This window comes from Polypterus senegalus, chromosome 7 (genome assembly GCF_016835505.1).
Source record: "Polypterus senegalus isolate Bchr_013 chromosome 7, ASM1683550v1, whole genome shotgun sequence".
Taxonomy (NCBI): domain Eukaryota; kingdom Metazoa; phylum Chordata; class Cladistia; order Polypteriformes; family Polypteridae; genus Polypterus; species Polypterus senegalus.
The window spans coordinates 80057799-80081944 of NC_053160.1; the positions used below are offsets into that span (position 1 = coordinate 80057799).

A 24146-nucleotide genomic window follows, 5' to 3' on the forward strand; every position below is an offset into this window, starting at 1 on the left:
CTCCGTGGACCCATCGGAGGACCTCGGCGCAAAGCCTGGGGAACCAGCAGTTGTAGTCGGTCAATTCCCCCCCCGGGTGCTTGCCACCGTCTGTAGATTACGCCATCGTGCAACTCCAAGTTGCCCCACTGGGAGTGTAGTAGTTTGAGTTCAGGCCCCTGTGAAGACACGGTTTGCCAGTCGGGACGTTCTTGTGTCTCCAACCAGCCCTTTACCTTTTCTAGCGCTTGGTCGTTCGCCTGTAATTGCCTCAATTGGTCAATAGTGAACGGCTCCCCTACTCCAACAGTGTCATCTATCCTTGCGGATGCTGATGATGGCCCCAGACCCCTTTCTTCCTGTCGGCGGCAATATCGACATTCATTGCTGAGGCATGGACGCCTGGAGAGGGCATCAGTGTTGGCATGCTGCCGTCCTGGTCGGTGCTGTATCTCGAAATCATATTCCTGTAGAATCTCCATCCACCTTGCCACCTGGCCCTCTGGTTGCCGGAAATTCAACATCCAGGTGAGGCTAGCATGGTCAGTCCGCAGCGTGAACCTAGTGCCCAATAGGTAGGGCCGAAAGTGCCGTACCGCTAGGATCACTGCCAACAGTTCCCGCCGAGTGACACAGTAATTTCTCTCCGGTCGACTGAGGCTGCAGCTGTAATAAGCTACCACTCTCTCTCCAGCCTCCCCCTTCTGTGAGAGAATGGCCCCAATCCCCACATTGCTAGCGTCAGTGTCCACCACAAAAGGTTGGTTGGGGTCAGGGTACGCCAGGACAGGCGCGCTGACGAGGGCAGCCTTTAATTGTTGGAAAGCGGCTGTGCAGTCCTCCGTCCACCCAAACTGTTGGCCCTTACTCGTCAGTCGGTGCAAGGGGCTGGCAATGGTTGCAAAGTTTTTTACAAACCTCCTGTAATATGAGGCTAAACCCAGGAAGCTCCGCAGTTCGGTGATGTTGGCTGGTGGGGGCCAGTTGCTCACGGCAGCCACCTTTGCTGGGTCTGTAGCCACCCCACTCTCGCTGATTACGTGCCCTAGAAACTGGGTCTGTCGGGCGAGAAGATTGCATTTTTCAGGGTTCAACCGCAACCCGCGCTACGAATGGCGGTCAGGACCCCCCTTAAATTGTGCACAGCCTGGTCAAAGTCTCTGGCATGAATCAGCAGATCATCTAAATAGACCACACAGCGGGTTCGGGGAATGTCTTTTAGGACCCGCTCCATTAGTCTTTCAAAAGTGGCGGTGCATTACAAAGTCCAAACGGCATTACCTTAAACTGCCACAGCCCTTGTCCGATGGTGAATGCAGTTTTGGGTCGGTCCTCTGCTGCCAGTTCTACCTGCCAATATCCACTGCGCAAGTCCAAGGTGCTGAACCAACGGGATCCAGCCACATAGTCCAATGCATCGTCGATGCGGGGCAGTGGGTAAGAGTCTTTTCGAGTGACTGCATTTAATTTACGAAAGTCCACACAAGGGCGCCAACCCCCCGTTTTCTTCCGCACCATGACCATGGGTGCGGCCCAGGACTGTCCGAAGGCTCAATAATGTCGTTGGTTACCATCTCGCGAATCAATTCTTCGGCAGCTTGGCGTTTTGCAAGAGGCAATCGGTGGGGGCGCAAACGAATGGGGCGGCGTGGCCAGTGTCAATGTGGTGTTTTACTAACGAGGTTCTGGTGCAGTCCTCCTCTCGAGCGCAAAATGTCCACAAAGTCGTTCAGTAATTTCTGGAGTTGCTCCTGCTGTGGCGTGCTCAGATGTTCACCACTTGATGGCCCAATTCCTCCACAGCGGCAACCGTCTCAGCTGATGGGGGGTCGTGCGATGAATTTGACTGTCCAGCAATACTCTCCTGGGGTTCTCTTGAACCCTTGCAACTTCCAAACAATGGTTGGGAGCGGTGAGCAGTGGTGTCCAGGTGAATCCACTCTGGCAGTCCTTCCAGGACGGTTCCAGCCCGACCGGAGCGGCACAGTCTCATTACCCAAACAAAGGATGGCCCTTGACACATCAACACGTGCTCCCCAGTGGGCCAACAAGTCCAACCCAATAATGCACTGGTCTTTAATGTCCGCAAGCCAGAATTCGTGGTTGGTCTGTTTCATCCCTACCAACACAGATAACAGTTTCTTTCCGGGCATTACTGTCCGTTCACCCGTAACAGTGCGTAGTTCGCTATTTGTGGGGTCCAGCCCTCTGGAAGAAGACCAGCGGTTTGGGCAACACTCCTTTTGTAGCAAACAAATAGTGGACCCCGTGTCCACTAAAGCACTGCATGGCCGTCCGTCAATAGTGCAGTCTAGGTATAGTCCAGTGGAAAATCCACAGTGCCCAACTTTAAAGCAGTCATTGTGGAGGGGTGCTGAAAAACGGAGCGAGGGTCCCCTCACGGCCTCACCCCGATGTCGTTTCCCTGCGGTGATGCTGTACGAGGCAAAGGACTTGGGGCAGGGCAATCCCTGGCAAAGTGCCCTGGTTCTCCGCATCGGAAACAGCAGTCTACTCGTTGTCTCTGTCGGGGGGTTGATGTTGGTTGGGCGCGACTGACCTCCACTACCTCAGATGGGTCCCCTTCCGCCCTTCGTTCAACTGCTCTTGTTAGTCGACTCGGGCGTGGCGTTCGTCTTGTCGGTGACTCAGCCTGTAGTACTTCTTCAGCCCACTCAGCCTCTCGTAGTGCCTCGCTCAAATCTCGGGGTGACGATAGACAGACATGCTGGCGAAGACGTTCTGGTGTGAGGCCCCGCAGGAAAGCATGAAGACTGAGTTCCTCCCTCGCTGCTGTCGAGAAAGTAGGGTAACCTTTTCGTGTATATACCCTGATGTCAGCGGCAAAGGCTCCTACACTCTCACCTTCACGCCGACATCGGCTAGTCAGCTTTTCTCTGCTGCATTCTGCTGAAGTTCTTTGTCCAAAGCGACGGGTGAGAGCAGCGGTGAGAGCCTGAAGATCACGACACTCTTCCGATGGCAGATCAATGAGTACCTGAAGTGCGGGACCCTCCAAGGCAAGGGCCAAGTGTGTTGCAGCTTCCTCGCGGTTCCACTCATTGTGTATCACGGCCAGATCCACTTGTGCAAGGTATGGCTCTAAGGGCGTCAATCCGCTGTATCGCGGCAGCTTAGCAGGTGACCGTGAGAAGAGGACCGGCCGACTGGTAACCTGGGGTATCACTGCGGCAGCAGACGGCCCACGCTTAGAAGATCGCAACACTGTCCGGGGAACACTGGCACCATCAGGCCGGTCTGTCTCTTTTCTCCACACAGCTCCGCTGATCAGGTGCTCTAACGTAACGCTGTTCTCGAAGATGGCACGCTCTAATTCTTCAAGACTCTGTTCCATAACGGCGTCTTCTAAACAGCCTGGTCTCCCACTTCTGACACCAATGTAGCGACCCGTGGTGGAGTCTTTAAAGATTTTAGAGCCGAACTCTGCCTTGCACCTCTCCCAAGCTGTCGGCTAGCGGATTGCCAGCGTTATGCGCAGTTGCACCCAGCTCTTTAGATAACGAGCACTCGTGTCCCATACACCGCACGACTCCGAGTGTCTCGGCAATAATTGCTTAGATAGAATCTTAGCAATGATACAGCTCTGTCCTGTTGTATCTTTTTATTAACAAATAGCCAGTAAAACAAAGCTTAAAACTCATTGTATAGCCATGGTCAAGGTCATTTACAGAGCCATCTTTCTCATTGATGGTGACTATTTACAATAACAACAACCCCGGACGGATAACCCAACCCACCCCACTGATTGAGCACAAACACATACAACACTTACAACAAGAAAGACAATTAGGTTACTAAGTTAATTTCGACACAACAATAAGCTTTACATAAATTACCCATAAATTCCCCACAAACTATTTACATAAATTACCCATACAGCGTCACTCCGCCAGCGCTTGCTGCCGGGTCGTTACAATATAATCAGAATGCACTGTAAAGGTTAATCACGTAACTCTGAATTTACTGAATTTATTTAATCAAAATTATATTTTCTTAAGTATAAACAGTCAACAAACTTTATAAAATTCAAATAAATTAAAAGGGTATCATTAACACAATTAAAGCTTCATGTCATTTTACACTATAAACTACAACATTAATAGGATTTTATAGGAATATTTGAAGAATTACTTAAATTAAATCATATTTTTGTTGTAAATACAACTTTTGAGGTTTATGTATAGAGAAAGAAAATAATCAAATGGTGCTAGATTAGGTGGCAATGTAAATTCATCAAGTTGGGCCATATAAGTGACTGTGCCCAGCAATGGACTGACATCCTGTCCAGAAATTCTCCCCGGATGCATCAAGGGAAGATTCTCAACCACTGCTACCCGGAACTGGACTGAGTAGATGAAAGGGATAGACTGCCTAATCTTCACACTTTATACAGTACATTCAGAAAGAATTCAGACCCATTTATCTTTTGTCACATTTTGTTTTGTTGAAGCCTTGTGCGAAACTCATTTAAGTCAATTTTGCAATCATCAAGCAGCACACAATACCTTGTAATGACAAGCTGAAAAGAGGATTTCACAATTTTTTTAAATTTTTTTAAAACCAAACAAATGAAATGTAACATTGACATAAGTGTTTAGACCCTTTATTCAGTTCTTAGCTGAAGCACATTTGAGAGTGATTACAGCCTGGAGTCTTCTTGAGTATGTGATCAGCTTCTCACACCTGGATTTGGAGATTTTCAGCCATTTTTCCCTGGAGATCCCCTCAGGCTCTGTCAGGTTGGATAGAGATATCTGAGGACAACTATTTTCAGGTCTCTCCAGAAATGTTTGATTGGGTTCAAGTCCGAGCTCTGCCTGGGCAACTAAAGAACATTCCCAGAGTTGTCCCTAAATCACTCCTGTGTTTTCTTTGTTTTGTGGGGCCATTATCATGTTGGAAGGTGAACATTGATCCCAATCTGAGGTCCAGAGCATTCTAAAGGAGGCTTTCCTTAAGGATTTCTCTGTATGTTTTTCTGTTCCTCTTTCCCTTAATACTGCCTAGTATTCCATTCCTTCCCTCTGAAAAACGATATTGCAGCATGATGCTGTCACCACCATGCTTTGTTGGAAAGGTATTGCACAGTTGATGAGCAGTGCCAAGTTTCCTCCAGAGTTGATGCTAATCTTGGTTTCATCAGACCAAAGAATCTTGATTCTCACAGTCTGGAAGTCCTTTAGCTGCCTTTTTGCTAACTCCAAAATGGACTTCCATGTGTCTTTTGCTGAGGAGAAGCTTCTGTCTGGCCTCTCTCTCTCTCTCTCTCTCTCATAAAGATCAAATTGGTGGAATGCTGCAATAATGGCTATCCTTCTGGAAGTTTCTTCAAATCTCCACACAGATTACCTGGAGCGCAGCCGGAGCTACTTTTGGCTTCTTGGTCGCCTCTCCTAACATGAATGATTGCTTAGTTTGGCTGGGTGGCCAGCTCTAGGAAAAGTTGTGGTTGTTCAAATGTCTTCCATAAAAATGATGGAGGCCACGGTGCTCTTGGAAGCCTACTGCCTCTGTGTTCAGCAAGAAATTCTTTCAACCTAATAATTCTTTCCTAATCATGCCCAGTCAACTGAATTGACCACAGTTGCCTTTTAAAAAAACAAGGTGCAGAAACATCTCAGTGATGATCAATAGAGTGGGATTAACCTGAGTCAGAGTTTAAGTGACATAGCAAAGAGTCTGAATACTTGTGCAAAAGTGATTTCTTTTTCTTTTATATAAATTTGCAAGACTTTCTAAAATTCATTTTCCTGGGATATTGATTTTTGCTTGATGTGGTCTTGTTTAATTGATTGTAGCACAAAGCTGCAACACAGCAAAAAATGAGAATGCGTCTGAATACTTTCTGAATCTGCTGCGGTCTAAAGACACTTGAATGCAATACTTCATGTGATCTTAAACTGCAAAGCCCCAAGTCCAACTTGTTAGTAGCTTTCTAGTCTCTTGCTGCTAATCAATTTCCAATACTAAACTTCAACAAGGCATTTAATCTCCTCCTAACTCTGTGTCTGCCAGTGTTGTGTTACAGTATGCTTGTCTGTCTGCCAGTGCTCTCTCTCCAGTGCACAGCAATGGTTTACTTCCAATTAATATACTGCAGTAGTTGCCTTCTTTAAGCAGTTTCCAAAAATGTTTGGTTGAAACTGCTGCAAGATGACATGTTTAAGATGGATGACAATCCCCATTTTGGTAGTTAGGAATGAAGATTTTGCACCTGTCAAAACATATTAAACAGTCTGAAAAACTGTAAAATCAAATTAGACATGAAAGTGTCCTTAGTTTTAATCCCAAAGCCTTTGTTGAACCAACAATGCAGATCAATGTGCTGGTCTGCAAGGTTGTAGTGTGGCTTAAAGGCACTTGACTATAAATCATGCACTTGCATTTCAATCCCAACTCCTAACTTAGTGTGGCAACTTTTTTAACTCCCAGTTTGCTAGTAGTGCTTTGTGCTCGGTTTCTTACTAGACAGAAATGGACTTCTTTAAGTAATTTGTTCTTTCCATTGGAAGTTGTCATCAGCAATAATCAGTTCATTTTAAAATGGATCAACATATTTAAAACATTCTTAATTACCTTGTAGACTTTTATTTTTCAAGAAACAATATTGTATGCCGCTCGCCCTTTTACACTTAAGTGTTCTTTTCAGGTGGCAGTGTAAATGTAAAAATACGTGAACATACTACTAAAAATAACTGTTTATATACCATTAATCTGATATATATATATATATATATATATATATATATATATATATATATATATATATATATATATATATATATATTAAATGTTTTTTCTATTTAAAATGCTCGAGCTTAACCCGAGATCATCAGGCGCACCACAAGAACCAACCACGGAAAGGATGCCAATCCACAACTACCATAATTACATGCTCAAACCTGAAGTGCCACAGAAAACTAATTACTTCGTCATAAATCTGCATCTTTAAAGCCTACCTAAAAGTAGCGTTTTAGCAGTTGAAACACCCATCCACACCTTTTCATGGCAATTTTAACTCCAGCCATTTCTTTAAGTAAAGGACACTTTCTCTCCCGCCCATTTCAAAGGTGACACAGCTTCAGGGCTACAATAATACCAACAATTAAGCTTTTATTGTCGGCATTCATTACATCCAATCAATGGGTAAAGGCAAATCCAATAATAAGAGATGAGTCACGTACCCAGCGTTCGCCGAAACTATAAACTTTAGTTAGTTAGCCTCGCGGGGCAGACTGTGCTGGGGATGTGGTTCTGCCCACATTAAGCACATGGGGCGTAGGGATGTAAGAGAGAATCTGGACGCCCTTCAGCTACCTGGGGGCATCCCACAGCTATCACGCGGAGAAGATCAAAGCAAGCACGCCTCCTGAGCAGACAAGCGGTGGTATCGCCAAGATTAGAGCTGCTTGCCAGCAGCCGGGCTCTCTGCGGAGAATATAAAGTTGTCAAACGCGTGCAAAGTCGCCGCTCGTGCGCGTTCAGCAAAACCTTACGACATCCTCAAGCAAGCTGCAAGCTCATGGATCGCATAACTGCAAAGCAAAGTTGGCATGTCCGCTGCCAGCAGAAGTAAAAATGGCAAATCGCGCAACTTTTTCAAAGCGTTCACAAGTTGATACAAAGTTGACATAAGGAAAAAGGAGCGATCGCAGTTTCTTGCCAACCAGTAGTGCCTCAGCTTCGCTAAATTATTGTTTTATTGAGTAAAAAAAGTTGCATTCTGCTGTCTTGCAGAGGCACTTTTCGTTTCTTCCCTGTGCAGTTCAACCTCTCGCCCCTTCCAGCGACGCCCCGATTACCTGCTAATATATCCGTCTCCGTCCCCGTCGCAAGTCTGGAAAAGCCGCTTCATCCTTTCTTCTTCGCCGGTGCTGGATGTGTCGCTGCTCCCGCTGCTCACACTCACCTCCAGCGCGGCCGCCGCCATGATCCACCCCCTCCCCTCCTGCCCTCCCTCCACGGGTGCCAAGCCGCTGTGCTCCGGCCTCACGATCTCGCACGCTTCCAGCTAAGGATATTCCGAAGAGCGCACCGATCGATCGCCAGTTTCTCTTGGTATACCTCGGGAGCCTCGGCAGTTCACAATGCACAGCGCAGACCAAACAAGGGACGCGGGAGCGCGCGGGCATGCACACGCGAAATCCTCTACAGGACGCGCGGCCGCGGCGCGCATATTTTGGAAGCGCTTGTGTTACTTTGATCCAGTAAAATTCGAGTGAAAACGACCTCAGAGGAATTTCATTTCTTTAATCACTAGCATGTTCTCTTGATAAGTGTGGAGCAAGTTAACATGGACGAGGCGCGTCTTTAATGAATGAGACAAGCAAAACACCTAAGGACTTTCTTGCATTATTATTCAAACATACAATAATACTACTACTACTACTACTAATAATAATAAACATTTTCAAACACAGCAGCACTGGGTACAAAACTGAAAACAGCCCTGGACAGGGCATCAGTCCTTCACTCGGGGGCAGACTTACACACAGACATGGCCAATTTGAAAACACCAAATAACCTAACCAGCATATCTCTCGGGATTTGGAATGGAAAACTGAAATACCAGAGAAGAAAATGGGGAGGGCATGCAAACTCAACACAGACAGCACCCTAGTGTGGGATCTGCAAAGCAACCGCAGAACCACCCATAGTAAAGATGTTATAATAATAATCAAGGTATCAACAAAGTGAAGCCCATAAACATAGCAGAAAACATATAAAATCCGTTAATGAAACCTGGCAAATACATTGGATTCAGAAATTATTCAGACCCCTCTAATTTTATTTACACTTTTTAATCTTGCACCCTTGAGTAAAAATCACTGAGATTCCTTTTTCCCCACATCAAGCAAAACTCAGTATCTCAGAATGACAAAAGCGGAATTTTAGAAATTTTTGCAAATTTCGAACAAATCTTAAAAATCTGAAATATCATATTGGCACAAGTATTCAGATCCTTTGCTATGACATATGACATCTGGTTCAGGAGCATACAATTCTTTTGATCATCACTGCAATGTTTCTACACCACGCTTGGAGTCCACCTGTAGTCAATTTAATTGATTGGACATGATTAGGAAAGGCATATGTCTATATAAGATTGCACAGTTGACAATGTGTATCAAAAAAAAAACAACAAACCATGAGGTCGAAGGAATTTCCTGCAGAGCTTACAGACAGGATTATGTAGAGGCATAGATCTGCGGAAGGCTAAATTTCTGCAGTATTGAAGGTTCCTAAGAAAACAGTTGCCTTCATAATTCTTAAATCGAAGAAGTTTGAACAACCACAACTCTTCCTGGAGATGGCCACAGGGCCAAACTGAGCAATTGTGGATGAAGGTCCTTATTATCTGAGAACTCAATGGTCATTTTGTCTGAGTTTCAGAAAACATGTTTAGAGATTGGAAAAACTACCAAAAGTTCCATCACTGTACCACTCCAGCAATCTGAGCTTTCTGACAAAGTAGTCAGACAGATCTCTTTCCTCATTTAAAGATGCTTTACATAGATAGATAGATAGATAGATAGATAGATAGATAGATAGATAGATAGATAGGTACTTTATTAATCCCAAAGGGAAATTCACATAATCCAGCAGCTGTATACTGATACAAAAAACAATATTAAATTAAAGAGTAATAAAAATGCAGGTGAAAACAGACAATAACTTTGAATAATGTTAATGTTTAAAACCCCCGGGTGGAACTGAAAAGTCGCATAGTGTGGGGGAGGAACGATCTCTTCAGTCTGTCGCTGAAGCTGCTCCTCTGCCTGGAGATGACACTGTTCAGTGGATGCAGTGGATTCTTCATGATTGACAGGAGCCTGTTCATTGCCCGTCGCTCTGCCACGGATGTCAAACTGTCCAGCTCCATGCCTACAATAGAGCCTGCCTTCCTCACCAATTTGTCCAGGCATGAGACGTCCTTCTTCTTTATGCTGCCTCCCCAGCACACCACCGCGTAGAAGAGGGCACTTGCCACAACCATCTGGTAGAACATCTGCAGCATCTTATTGCAGATGTTAAAGAACGCCAACCTTCTAAGGAAGTATAGTCGGCTCTGACCTTTCTTACACAAAGCATCAGTATTGGCAGACCAGTCCAATTTATCATCCAGCTGCAGTCCCAGGTATTTATAGGCCTGTACCCTCTGCACACTGTCTCCTCTGATGATCACGGTGTCCATGAAGGGCCTGGGCCTCCTAAAATCTACCACCAGTTCCTTGGTCTTGCTGGTGTTCAGGTGTAAGTGGTTTGAGTCGCACCATTTAACAAAGTCCTTGATTAGCTTCCTATGCTCCTACTCCTACCCACTCCAGATGCAGCCCATAATAGCAGTGTCGTCAGTGAACTTTTGCACGTGGCAGGACTCTGAGTTGTATTGGAAGTTTGATGTATACAGGCTGAACAGGACCGGAGAAAGTACAGTCCCCTGCGGTGCTCCTGTGTTGCTTACCAAAATGTCAGACCTGCAGTTCCCGAGACGCACATACTGAGGTCTGTCTGTAAGATAGTCCACGATCCATACCACCAGGTATGAATCTACTCCCATCTCTGTCAGCTTGTCCCTAAGGAGCAGAGGTTGAATGGCATTGAAAGCGCTAGAGAAGTCCAAAAACATAATTCTTATAGCACCACTGCCTCTGTCCAAGTGGGAGAGGGATTGGTGTAGCATATAGATGATGGCATCCTCCACCCCCACCTTCTCCTGGTATGCGAACTGCAGAGGGTCGAGGGCGTGCCGGACCTGTGGCCTCAGCTGGTGAAGCAGCAGCCACTCCATGGTCATCATCACATGTGACGTCAGAGCAACAGGCTGGAAGTCATTCAGCTCACTAGGACGTGATGCCTTTGGGACTGGGGTGATCCAAGATGTTTTCCAAAGCCTCAAGACTCTCCCCTGTTCCAGGCTCAGGTTAAAAATGCACTGTAGAGGACTCCCCAGTTCCAGTGCACAGGCTTTCACATGATGAAGAAAGAGAAAAATGACAAAATAAATAAGAAAATAGAATTAGGGAACACTAATTAACACAATAAAAGTAAGGTCCGATGGCCAGGGAGGACAGAACAAACAAAACAAAAAAAAACTCCAGACGGCTGGAGAAAATGCCCTGTCTAGGCATTCTAACTAACATAAATGATCTCAATCAGTCCTCATTGTATTCAGGGTTCACATGGAAGAACTTGATGATGACGGTCATGTGGACATCTGGCCTTTAATCCATCAATGCAGGAACATCACGGTACTTTGATCAGGTAGTGGTGGCGCAGATCGCCACCACAGAAAACCAGAAAAAGAGCAGAAGGGAAAGTATTTAATTTCTAAAAATTTCTAAAATCCTACTTTCACTTTGTCATACTGGGTTATTGAATTTTGCTTAATATGGGGGAAATGAATTTAAATGATTTTAGAAGAAAATTGCAACATAACAAAATGTAAAAAAGGATAGGGATCTGAATACTTTCTAAATCCATTGTATATTTAAGGGAAAACATTTTACCATTACAGAACTCAATCAGCAAATGTACAATACTGGTGTATTGATTTAAAATTTGAGTTTAAAATCATAAGAAAACCAAAATTAAAAAGGTTCATGATGAAAAAATAGGCTAATAAAACAAAATTAAAATCAATCTAATGGAAATCATGATTCTGGATGAGTCATATAAAAGGAGTCACAAGCCAGAATTGCACCAAAAAGCTGATAAGCTCAACAAGAAATATCATATCAAATTTCTGATTAAAGTCCTCAAAATAAATCTCTAAGCAAAAGCCCAGTGACTGAGAAGATACACACACATATCTGCTCAGGCAAACCATTTTACCTAGATGCCAAGAAGTTCTACAGAGAGCTCAAACAAACACAAGCTCCTGTAACCAAACCACCTTCTCAAAATCAAATTGAGAGTGTCTGGTAAAAGATACTTGTGGATGGCAGCTCTCACAACACAAAGAGAACTTCAATTGAACAAAAGTAAAAATTCTGTAAAATTCTGAAATATAAATGAGTAATTTGTTAGTGGGAATCAGAATTGTCAAAGATTTCCACAATTGCAAGGCACCAGGTCCATTCATTATCACTACTGCTGTTCTGTATATCACTGATTTTACTCGCAATCATGTTCAATATTTGTAATCTAGTATATAAGATTGAGAAATACAAGAATTGTCAACCATTTCTTATAAACAGGTATTATCATATTGTTTGTAAATGGCAATGGTAAAATGGATCAGAAAATTGTACAAATGTTCATTGATGGAGTTCACACAATATAAGTTGTTCTCCACATAATGTCTCACTTTGATTGTGGCAGCCAAGTTAGAATTTTTCTTTCTTTTGAATTTTCTTGCTTTGTAGTCATTCTGGTGTGTGTTGGTGTATGTGTAAATTTATATTTTATTTATTTATTTACTTTTCTGCCTATTTATGTATTTATTTAATATTTATTTAAAGAGCTTCTGTAAAAAGCCAGATTTCTCCCTAGGGGCAAATAATGGTCTATCTATCTATCACCACCATCTCATTAAAGAACTCTTGTCAGATTGAATATGCAATGATCAAGAATCTTAATCAGGGTCAGGTCATTGGGTACCGTGTAGACAAGAGCTGTGGTATTCACCAGAAATAATGAAAGAAATGGCCCATAAAGAATATTATTACAGCTTAAATTTCATTTTTAGCACTGAGCCAAAGCACTAGATAGATAGATAGATAGATAGATAGATAGATAGATAGATAGATAGATAGATAGATAGATAGATAGTTAGTACTCCAGCTCCCCAGAAATCCTGACCACATTAAGTGGGTTTAAAAAATGACTAGATGGATGAATGCTATCTTCCATATTCCTTCTATGTTCTTAATGTCCTGTTGGGTTCTTTATGTTCTTAATGTCCTGTGGTGTCTAATGAGAACACTGCTTTTTTGATCAGTGAGTTTCCCAATCTTGTAGTGGATGCTTGACCATTGACAAATATTACAGTCAAATGCTGTGATCTCTTACAATTTTAAAAAAAAAAAATTAAAAGTGAAGTAGTATTTAAAATATTAAAGTATTAAAATAGAATGATAGCGTTAGAAGAAAATATAGCAAAGTCAGGATAAATATAGTTTTGGAAAGCATATGGAAAATCAGCAGCAATCGCAAAGGAGGATGTTGATCTGCAGAGTTTTTAGATTCAGCAATCAGGCTGAAACGTGACATGTGTTCTATGCCATTCAGATGAACTGGTATCACTTTCTCTGACATCTATCTATCTATCTATCTATCTATCTATCTATCTATCTATCTATCTATCTATCTATCTATCTATCTATCTATTTCTTCTACTTGATCACCTCTTTAACTGATCTTTTAAAGCTCTTTACTGTTATCCAAGGTACATAAAAGTAAAATCATGTTTCCAAAATCAGCTGCCTTAGCTCAAGCTTTTGACATAAGAAATAGATAGAATAAACAAATGAACGAACAGATGAACAAACAAACTTTATTTGTCATCAGGAGGAAACCTGACTTTTTACAGAAGCTCTTTAAATAAATAAATACACAAATAAATAGATGTATAAATATATAAACACACACACACACAGACTTTGGTCTAAACACACATCAGAATGACTAAAATGGAAAAAAACTTTCTTCCTGAAAATTATCCAGGAAAGCATAGGCTCATCTACCTGCATACCTCTGAGCTTACCCCTTAATGGTGATGGCTAGATGATATTGAAAACACTTAAGAAATCCATCCATCCATTATCCAACCCGCTATATCCTAAATACAGGGTCAAGGGGGTCTGCTGGAGCCAATCCCAGCCAACACAGGGCGCAAGGCTGGAAACAAACCCTGGGCAGGGCGCCAACCCACCTCAGGGCTATAATCCTCACAGTGCTGTCAGCATTGCCCAGGTGAGAATAAGCCTTCTGGAGCAGATAGATAATTGGACCCTATACTCCAATTAAAAAACAAGGAAGCTACTAATGACATACAGCTTCCATAACCTAAAAGATGATACAGACATACATAGGGGCAGTAGTGAACATTGTGTTGTGGAGACAATGGAAGGTATGTATAAATGGCAAAATCATAGATCTCTGCAAATACTTTAAGCAGGCTAATGATGAATTTATCAGCTGGATTCTGAGTGATTAAAGAACTAAATACTCTGTAATCAAGAAGGTAAAGAAATTAAAGATAAAAGAAATAAAAAAGATTCTGAGGCCATTGATCAGGCAAATTCTTCCAGATAGGGCAATTTCAAATAAAATCTTTGCTCATAGTAGAAAAAATGAACAACTTATTGTCAAGATTGCTTCTTTGTCAGTTCTTTAAAGATCTCAATAAAACAGTTACACAGCAGAGGACTTTAGTGAGAAACAGAGTCTTATAATAGCAACTCACGCTCAACCACTCAACACTATCAGAGAGTGACATTTAAGCAGAATGTAGACAGCAAGAGCAGATATACTGCATGTCAGTCACAACAGTTCTGGCTGTCCCTTGCTATTACCAATGGAATGCAAAAATTGACACAACAAAATCATTAACTATCCACATGGTCCAGTCAAAGCTGCACTCAGAGGTTTATTTATTTTGACCAAATCAATAGACAAATAATATAAGACAAAAGTAAGATACTTAGATAAAACACCATTCTTACTTATGACATGGCTGTGTTCTCTCTACATCTTAGTTTACAACTAACAGTGTCTCCTCATGCTATGCAGGGCCATCACAATGCTCCCATTCATTATTTTTTGTCTATTTAAAGACCTACAGTATATTCTGTTTTCCGACTAGAATCCAGAAGAAACAGATTCTTTGCTTCCAATACATCTTTTCTAACATTTACAGGAAACAGGTGTGAAATGTCTGGGCATAACTCATTCCTTCCCCAAGTGTAGTGGCTAATAGTGACTCTGCAACTGCTGTTTGGTTATAGCTGATACAGTATGTGACAAGCTTATACTCAATAGAATTTTTTTCTCTCTGTGTAATTTTTGGCATTTACATTCGTTTTTGGAATTGACTTTTTTCTGCAATATCTGTTTACACATAATAGAGTGTTCAGTATAAGTTGAAATCATGATTCGCAACAAACATCTCTGTATTGGCGAATATCAAAGACATTGCCAGAGACCAGTGTCTTACACAGAGTAAAACACTATGATTAAAATTAAGATTAAGTGAATGCTTTAGAAAGCTGGATATAATATATTTACCAGTAATGCCTATTTTGTGATTTTTTACTTCTTATGGAAAAATATCAGGAAAGTTTCCAATTTGCTCTCTGGTTCTAGTGTGAAAGTGACAAAGCATAACCATATGTGATTAAGCAAAGTTTAAGCAACTTTATCTGCTAACTCTACCTATTTATACTCTCCCAGGAACTGACATCTGTTTATTTTCACACTATATTTGTGTTGCCCATCTAATACTTTAAGTTCCACAAAAATCATAGCTTTAAATGCATTATTGTTTTTGTCAATTAAAATTACAATAAATATTGTAATGATTCCAAGAATTAATAAAATTACAGTGGGAGGGTGAGCTTTTAGTTACAGGGCCCCTAAACTGTGGAATGGTCTGCCTGCTACTATAAGAGGTGCCCCTTCGGTCTCAGCTTTTAAATCCCGGCTGAAGACTCACTACTTCAGTTTAGCATATCCTGACTAGAGCTGCTGATTAACAATACAGACTGCATCTCTGTTGTTAGTCATAAGCACTAAAACATAAGTAACATGATAGATATAATTTGATACTAACCCTCATCTATTCTGTTTCTCTTCTCGGTATTCAAATGTGGCACTTGGTGCCACGGCCCACCTGCCAAGTTGTTTTGTCTGCCTAAGGTAAAGTCATCCCTGATGGAGGATCGCAGGAATCGTGGGAAACAGGGGTCCTTTCACCGGATTAGTGCTATTTCAGCTGTGGAATGGCCAATTGGGGGAGGCAGCTTGATGAATGAGGTTTCCAGGACTCTAAACAAATCCAAATTACATTATGTGATATCATCTACTGTTAAATTCTACTCCGTACTTCTAAAATTTGTATTTGTATACTATATTGAGGATTTGTTCTGCTCTGTGTATTGTACTGTATTGTATTGGCCCCTTTCTTTTTGACAGCCACTGCGCGCCCAACCTACCTGGAAAGAGGGCTCTCTTTGAACTGCCTTTTCCAAGGTTTCTTCCATTTTTTTCCTACAAGGGTTTTTTTGGGAGTTTTTTCTTGTCTTCTTAGAGAGTCAAGGCTCGGGGGCTGTCAAGAGGCAGGGCCTGTTAAACCCCATTGCGACACTTCTTGTGTGATTTTGGGCTATACAAAAAGTAAATTCTATTGTATTGTATTGTATATTGTAGTTGACAATATACTTTTAAGCTAAGACGTATGCATCCATTTCCAAACCTATTTAATCCAATTTATGACTACAGGGGCCTCTCGCTTATCCCAACAACATCAGGTGCCATAAATGAACTGGCCCTTAGTAAGAAGAGAGTGCAACTAATAGAGAAATAAAATTAAGTGTTGCCTAGTGATTACGACTAATGGCTGATTCATTAATGATTTTTACATAGCAAAACAATACTTAGATTACAGATGGAAATTGTTTGTCTCCATTTACATATTATCCAGTTATAGAGTCTAAGAGAGGCAGAGCCTATCCCAGCAGGAGTAAGTGACAATCACATGGCTGCCCTGAATGTTGTACCCTTAAATTGCAGCTTTCAATGTCCCGATTCTGAAGGGTCATAATGGCTGCAGGTTTTTGAAACTACTTTCTTATTTAGAGGTTAGTAGCTGGTATTTATGAACATTTTATTAGATGGTTCACTCCCTTTCTCATTCTGCTTGTTTAGAAATTCCTTATAAGATATGTTTTTTTTTTTTTTTTACTTTTCTGATGAAAGCCATTTTTAGAGGACCAGAGTGGCTTAATAAGCCCAAATATTTCTTTAAGTCATCTCTTATATACTGTGTTGAGATATCTATTTTATGAATATACTTAAATGAAATTGTTATAAAATCAGCGGCTTTAGTGTTGGCTGCATTGCTACTTACATGCACCTTATTGATAATTTTCAGGTAAAGGAGGCAAAAAATCTTCAGCATAAAAACAAAAATAAAAAAGAAGGAATTCCTGTGCACTTAACGGTGTGACTACAGAAAGCATTTTTTTGTGGAGAGATGAAATTAACACTATTAGTAATCAATTACTCTGCAGACAGACAGCTGTGACAGGTATATAATTAAAATCGTATGTTTTATTAGCAGCAAGAATTGACTTCTAATTAAGAAATTAGTCAGAATATAAGACAGTTCCTGAGAGACAGGTTAATGGAATGGTTAATCCTGCTGCTTCACATTGCTAGAGCCAGGGGTTGCAATTTCAGTCCATTGACTGTCTGCATAGAGCTACAAAGTATAATATTAATATGGTATACATCTGTGGGACAATGAAGAAAATTTTAAGTTGCTTGGGGACTATAAATGGACACTATATGAGGGAGTTTGAGCATAAGAGCAGTTATGTCTTGTGATGGACTGGTATTCTGTTTAAGATTGTTTTATGCCTTGGTTGGGGTACCATACAGACTACAAGAACCCCGTGCAGAAAACAAATGAATAAATAAACAAATCTGTTCCAAGTGTGTCCTTCCAGATCCAGTACCGGGAGCCTGAAACTTAACTTATACTTCTGGTTAAAGAGGAATTTCATCTCCATATTTTTCATTTTTCCTAGACTGCAACTCCATTATGGCTCTTTGTATTCAGAAAAGCAAAAAACGCTAATAATATAATAACTTCATGTGATAATTTAAATCATTTAATATTTTCAATAAGATCTGAAGACCATTGTCAATAACATATGCATTATAGCGCATAGGAACTGCCACGAAAAATGTTTGAGAAAAAGAAAGAGTGTGCATGTTGCATGTTGTTTTACTAAAATGCAAAAATCAATTTACGGATGAAAAACAAGTCATCTTGTTTAGTGTGGAGATGCTGTGTGAGTTGCTGAAGAATCTGAATCAGTTTGGAAGTGGATAATTTGCGTTTGAAAGACGAGCTAGGAGAAAATATAGAGAATATCCTCCAACGCTACCTCCTTACGTTCAATATTGTTGTGAGTTTAAACATGGCAGGAGTGTGCAGTAGTTTGTTTTGTTTTTTGTGTCTAGATAAACAAGCATTTCAGAAAATGAACAAAAACAACAGCACAGCAATGAGAACAAAATTAACAAAAAGCAAACAAAAATAAATAAATAAAATCAAATTGAAGGAACTGTATTAATTTCTATCAAATCTCATCATCTAGTTTGTGTTCCTTTTATTTGCATTTAAAATGTATTTTTAGTACAGCTGAATGGTTTAAATTATCTATAGATTTTCTTGCTTTTATTACTTTGGTGTAATGGAGATTGTTCTGTGTTCCATCGCAGCTACCTTCTCAGATTTAATTTGCAAACAATTATAAAATTAAATTTATTTGGAAAAAAAAAATAAAAACTTGAAATAGAAATTTAAAAACAAACCACATGCAAATGTAATGAATTCTACTCTTATAGAAAAAAAATAAAATAGCATTACGTTTAGTTAAAGAGACCTAAAAAAATTCATCAACCCAAAATTTAAAATTTTAGAGTGATTTCCGTACCTTCAGAAAGGGTTGTGGATAAGAATAAGACAGATCTTCTTGTTTTGTTAAATATATTTTTGAATTTTTATTAAAACAATTATTAACAAGACTAAAAACATATGATTGTTAATATTTAATAAAAATGCTTTCAGTCTGAGTCATTTACATTGTGCATTAAATGTCAAACTGTCTACGTGTACTCTCAAAGCCAGGTCATTCAGCGGTTTGCAGTAAATCATTTGTTAAATTCTATTAATTTTATGGATCAACTTACAATGAATGAGACATAGAACAATCCAAGATTCAATCAAAACTATTTTCCATACATTTATGTTCCACATGAAATGAAATCAATATCATCACCCTCTACACCCATTTAGGAGAGCTATGTAGACAGAAAACCCAATACACATTAGTGCCTCATTCAGTATATGCTGAGACATCAAAAAACTAAACAAAGGCATTTAGTACACCATTAATAACTTATTGCCAAATTCTGAAAAAAAGCTTTTTATATCCTTCCAAATAGGGAAAATTTAATTGGTTTTATTTTTTTTAGTATACTGTAATATATACTTTGACAGTTCAGTTATAAAAATTAATAGGATTTTTCAATTCAGTAATGCAAAACAATGTGTAAGCTTCACAGATTATTGTCCCATCTGGTGTTTTTTTGGATGATGCTACTGCAGAACATGGAGTAATCATAAATCCAAAGTTATCTGAATATCAATATTTTTTTCAGTACAATCTGAGTGTAGGGCATTCTCAAACATATGTCCTAGTGAGGCATGTTCTTGATGACATCATTTACAATTCAGGTGTTGCCTTGGATATAGTTTGGATAATCTTAACTGTTATCCCAGGTACAATTTTTAGCTGAATTACACTATACTTTATACAAGCAAATGAAGAATGAATCTTGTCATTTGACTGAATTCCTTTCAATATCTGATATTCTAATTTAGAGGCCCTGTCTCTAGAACTGTTTTAGATCACCTCTGGGTGGACATTTTGAAATAATTTGATATTGTCTAGAAATGCTGTCAACATATAGTTGCAACCATCAATACTGATGGAATATTGCAAATATTTTGCAGCTTGGGCCATCCATAATACTGTAAATCAAAGCTACCTATTAGTATTTGCACACTGGCAATACAGATGGTGTTATTTGTTCATATATCAATTATAATGTGAATGAGACTGCATGTTGTCATTATCTAATTATGTTTATTGTTGACATCTTATTCTATTACTGGTTCAACCTAATTTGTGTATTTACAGTATGTATAGAAATGTTTTATGACATAATGTATTGGTAATGTATTATATTTAAAATATATTTTAAACCTTTAAATTCATGTTAAGGTTTATTGTCTGCGGTGGGTTGGCACCCTGCCCAGGATTGGTTCCTGCCTTGTGCCCTGTGTTGGCTGGGATTGGCTCCAGCAGACCCCCGTGACCCTGTAGTTAGGATTCAGCGGGTTGGAAAATGGATGGGTGGATGGATGGTTTATTGTCATGTGTACTTAGTACAATGAAATGTCTACTACTCACTAAAGAGTGTTATGCACACAACATAATTGTAATTGAATTGAATTAATGTTCATTTTTAATAAACGTCTAGTAGACATCATGTTGAAGCCTGAGTAAAGTACTATTAAACTCTGTGAAATATTTATTACTTGTAGGGTTTGATGTAGTGTTTCAACTACTCTGTGAGCGCACTGTCAACAATAAAAATATTTTACACAAGAAAACCATTGATTAAAAGGAAACTTAATGTTTTTTCCAAGCAAAGCTGTATTCATCTCAGCCCTAATACAGATTTTGGAGTTTGTCAGTTGGGTATAGACATTTTGCTATGAATGAGAGTCCCAAAGCATTAAACCCAAAAATCACTTCCAGAAATGCCCACTAGATATATTTTGCCAACCCCTAACTTGAGAAATGGGCAAACACAGAAACGTTCTAAAATAGAAAAATGGAGAACTCAAGGCAACCCCGGCAAACAAAGTCTCAAATCATAAATCCAGAGAAAGGTCCAAAACACAGAGAAGTAGTGGGCCATACATCCAGTATTTGTGCAAAAGCACAGCAAAATGCAAGAACTCACCAAAACTCCCTCACACATTTGAAATGAATCACCAAGAACTATGAGAGACCTTCTGGATTTATAGGGGAGAGAGCAGTACCTGGTGTGATTGGCAGGATTTCCCACCTAGCTTAAATAAATTATTAAAAGATTAGTTAAGAACTTGAACCCCAGCCAGCGGAGGGACTCTACTGAAATCCACATTTCTGTTTACTTTTTAAATACAGTATTTGTCCTGAACATGACATCTAAATGTCCAAGCACTGCATCCATAATTTTCTGCTTCTGTAATGATATTCCTCCATATACACAACAAAAACAAAGAAAATGATTCCGAAAAAGTAGTATCGTCACAAGGTTCTACATGAGCAGCATTTTGGTAGACAATGCTAGAATGAAATGAATGAGTTAGAAAATTTCATTTTCAGACAATTATGGCATAATAGTTAAACCATTCATTGCACAGAGGCTATGGTTTTCTGTAACCCTAGTCAGAAACTGTTTGCAATAAAAAGGACACAGACAGATGAATGTTATCTTAAACACAACTAGACATGGAGCCCTGCTTTTAAATGAATGCATGGTGCTTGCACCTTATTTAATTACATTTTCGTGATGCTTGGATAATCCTTCCATTATCACTGTGGCTGACCTTTAAAAAAATAAAAAATGGTCCAGGTCATTAGCAGAAAAAAGAATACTCAGTAATCACACAATATGTCATATACATGCAGTTTACATGGTTTGGGTGTCTAGTGTTTCAGAAATGGTTCTCTAAGAAGAAACTCATTGATGGACCTTGGACTCCTAGAATGATTCTGTTCGCAGCTGGCCTAGAAGAAGCAGGTGGGGTTTAAAACTGTTGGTGGGGTTGTGAAAGTCAGGTCTGACCAACTCCATCTATTTCCACTGTAACCTTCATGAGGATACATTAATTTAAAGTGAGAAAGAAGTGGAATAAAAGTTCTATACCATCCTAGTTCAAATTTAGATAAAGCAAAGTTAATAACTTACAGCCCTTCTAATTCACAGGACTATGTTTTTTATTTTTGTGAGTATACAAACCTTTCAGTTTTGGTTAGTGATTTTAATATTCTCATATACATTATGTTAAAATGTGTAACAATCCAAGAACTGCATGTTATTTTCCAGGTTATGAAAGCTTCTACATATTCTGAGTCAGTTTTTTGATCATGCATGGTGGGCATTGAAATTTAAAATATAATTCCTTCTTGTTAATGAACCCATCAATTATGTTTGACTGTTATGAATCACATAATTAATAAATGAGCTTAAAGCTTTATTGATATCAAGATATAGAAAGCTATGACACTGATTTAAGTCAAATTAAAAATTGGTACAATGTAAAATGTGCTTTTGATAAAGTAGTTTTGCTTAAAAAAAAGATTCACCATCTGAATAAGTCCCAAAAACACTTCAAAACATACACACTATAGGGAGATTTTGCATCAGATTTCAAACCCTTGGGGCAAGCACTAAATCTTTACAAAATATATTTTTTTTCACAAAAGTATTCTAATAACTATGAAGCTCCATGGAGCCCAAAGACAAAATGAAGTTGCCTGAACCACAAGGCAATTCAAGCAAACAAAAGTCCCAAAACACAATCCAAAGATGTAATTAAAAGATACAGAGCAGAAGGTCAAATAATATGTAAATCATAAAAGGTGCAAAAAAGTACAAATAAACTCACAACTCCAAGGCACATTCAAAATGAACCACCAGGTTCACGGGCAACCTCCCACAAAACACATGGAACAAAACAAAGGCAGCTTACAGTATATACATGGGCAAGACCAGAAATAAAGAATGATGCACATAAAACAAATCAGAGTATCAAAAATTAACAAAAGAGACATAGAGATAGGAAGACATGACACACGGATGCAGCTTGAAAGGGATTTACAAGATGTTAAAGAAATAGTTACAAGAAAAGAAAACCAAATTAAAATTAGATAAGAATAATAATGAATAAATAACCCACAAATAAATAATACCCCATTACTTAACAAACACAGTACATAATTAATACAGAAGTAGAGTCCTTATATAGAGAATAACTTTTTAAGTCTCTAAGGATAAGTACAATGATAAGGTCAAATGTGCAGGGAGGACAGAAAAAAAATTAAAACTCCACATACGTTGGAGGAAAAGAAAAAACTAAACCTATAGGGATTCCAAGGCAAAAAGATGAAAGAACAGAGTTCCAAAGAACTATCCTAAATACTTTTACAATATCAAACATGTTTTTAAATATATAGTATACTTCCATTTACATACACATATTCTCTGTACCCCATTTTCTCATTATCCATGCTTTCCTCTTATAACCACTAATATGGAGGCACATGACAATAAAGTATATAACAAATCTATTCAGTTAACATCTAGATGTTACAGAACACATTAAAAGCTCACCCTATTGTACAATGATAAAACAATATTCTTAAGTCCTGTTTTTTTCAATCCCTAGAACATCTTAAAATTCACACCATCTACCAAAGACTTATATGACAGACGTTCAAAAAGATTCCACACTTTTGTATTTTCATTGGAAATGGTAAAAGCGGGAGTAGTAATTGGGCATTAAAAAGTTGCTATGACCCTGGGAAAATTGCATGGCAAACGAAGGTGACTGTAGAAAAGTAGTGTAATTTGTTTTTGAAACTCTTAATAAATAGAGTTAAAAAAAGTGCGAAAACCTTTTTGAACGTTCCTGTTATTTAACATTATTAATAAAAATATATTTCCTAATACGCAATACATAAAATTCATTATTAGCACACGGGATTTTAGTTAAATCTATATATGTGGATTCACTAAGCCTGGCGACAAGTGAGACGCCCATGGCGCATGCGGGAAGGAGTCATGCCCACCAACTCTAAGACCATTGGATACGTCAACAACTCGCAGAACCACGCCCACCAACTCGGACGTGACGACACAGGAAAAACGGCGTAATTTATGTTCGTCTGTCGTAGAGTCCACATGCAGCTCTGAGCCACGTTGACTGTTCATAGAGGCATGTTTCTCTCGGAAGTGAATCGCTATATGCAGCGTGTAAAACAGTTTGCGAGGGGTATCCCATGGGATCCTTAAAACAATCCTTTAAAACTGAGGTTAAAACACAATGAAGGAAGCAGTCTTTAAAAACCAATAAGCCCTGTGCCTCTGTTTCATTACCGTCTCACCTGCTTCACCAATGCAGGCCCTGCAACAGTCGAGACACTCTCTCAGCAGCTGACCTTCTCTGTGCCTGACTGGTTTACACAGAGGCACCACACGACGCGGCAGGACTATCAAAGAGGAGGCATCGTTGTCACGGATGTGAATCGCTGTATGCAGCGTGTAAAACAGCTTCCGAGGGGTTTCTCATG

At 39.7% G+C, this 24146-nt stretch overlaps 1 protein-coding gene across 1 annotated transcript in view; it reads right to left on the bottom strand.

Annotated features, from left to right (window-relative positions):
- mcc (MCC regulator of WNT signaling pathway) overlaps positions 1-8093 on the bottom strand; it is a 570331-nt gene extending 562238 nt beyond the window's left edge. Inside the window, exon 1 of the mRNA XM_039758932.1 lies at positions 7803-8093. Coding sequence (XP_039614866.1) covers positions 7803-7930 — 128 coding nt within the window. The 5' untranslated portion in view covers positions 7931-8093. The remainder of the gene's footprint in view (positions 1-7802) is intronic.
- Between the last annotated feature and the right edge of the window lie 16053 nt (positions 8094-24146).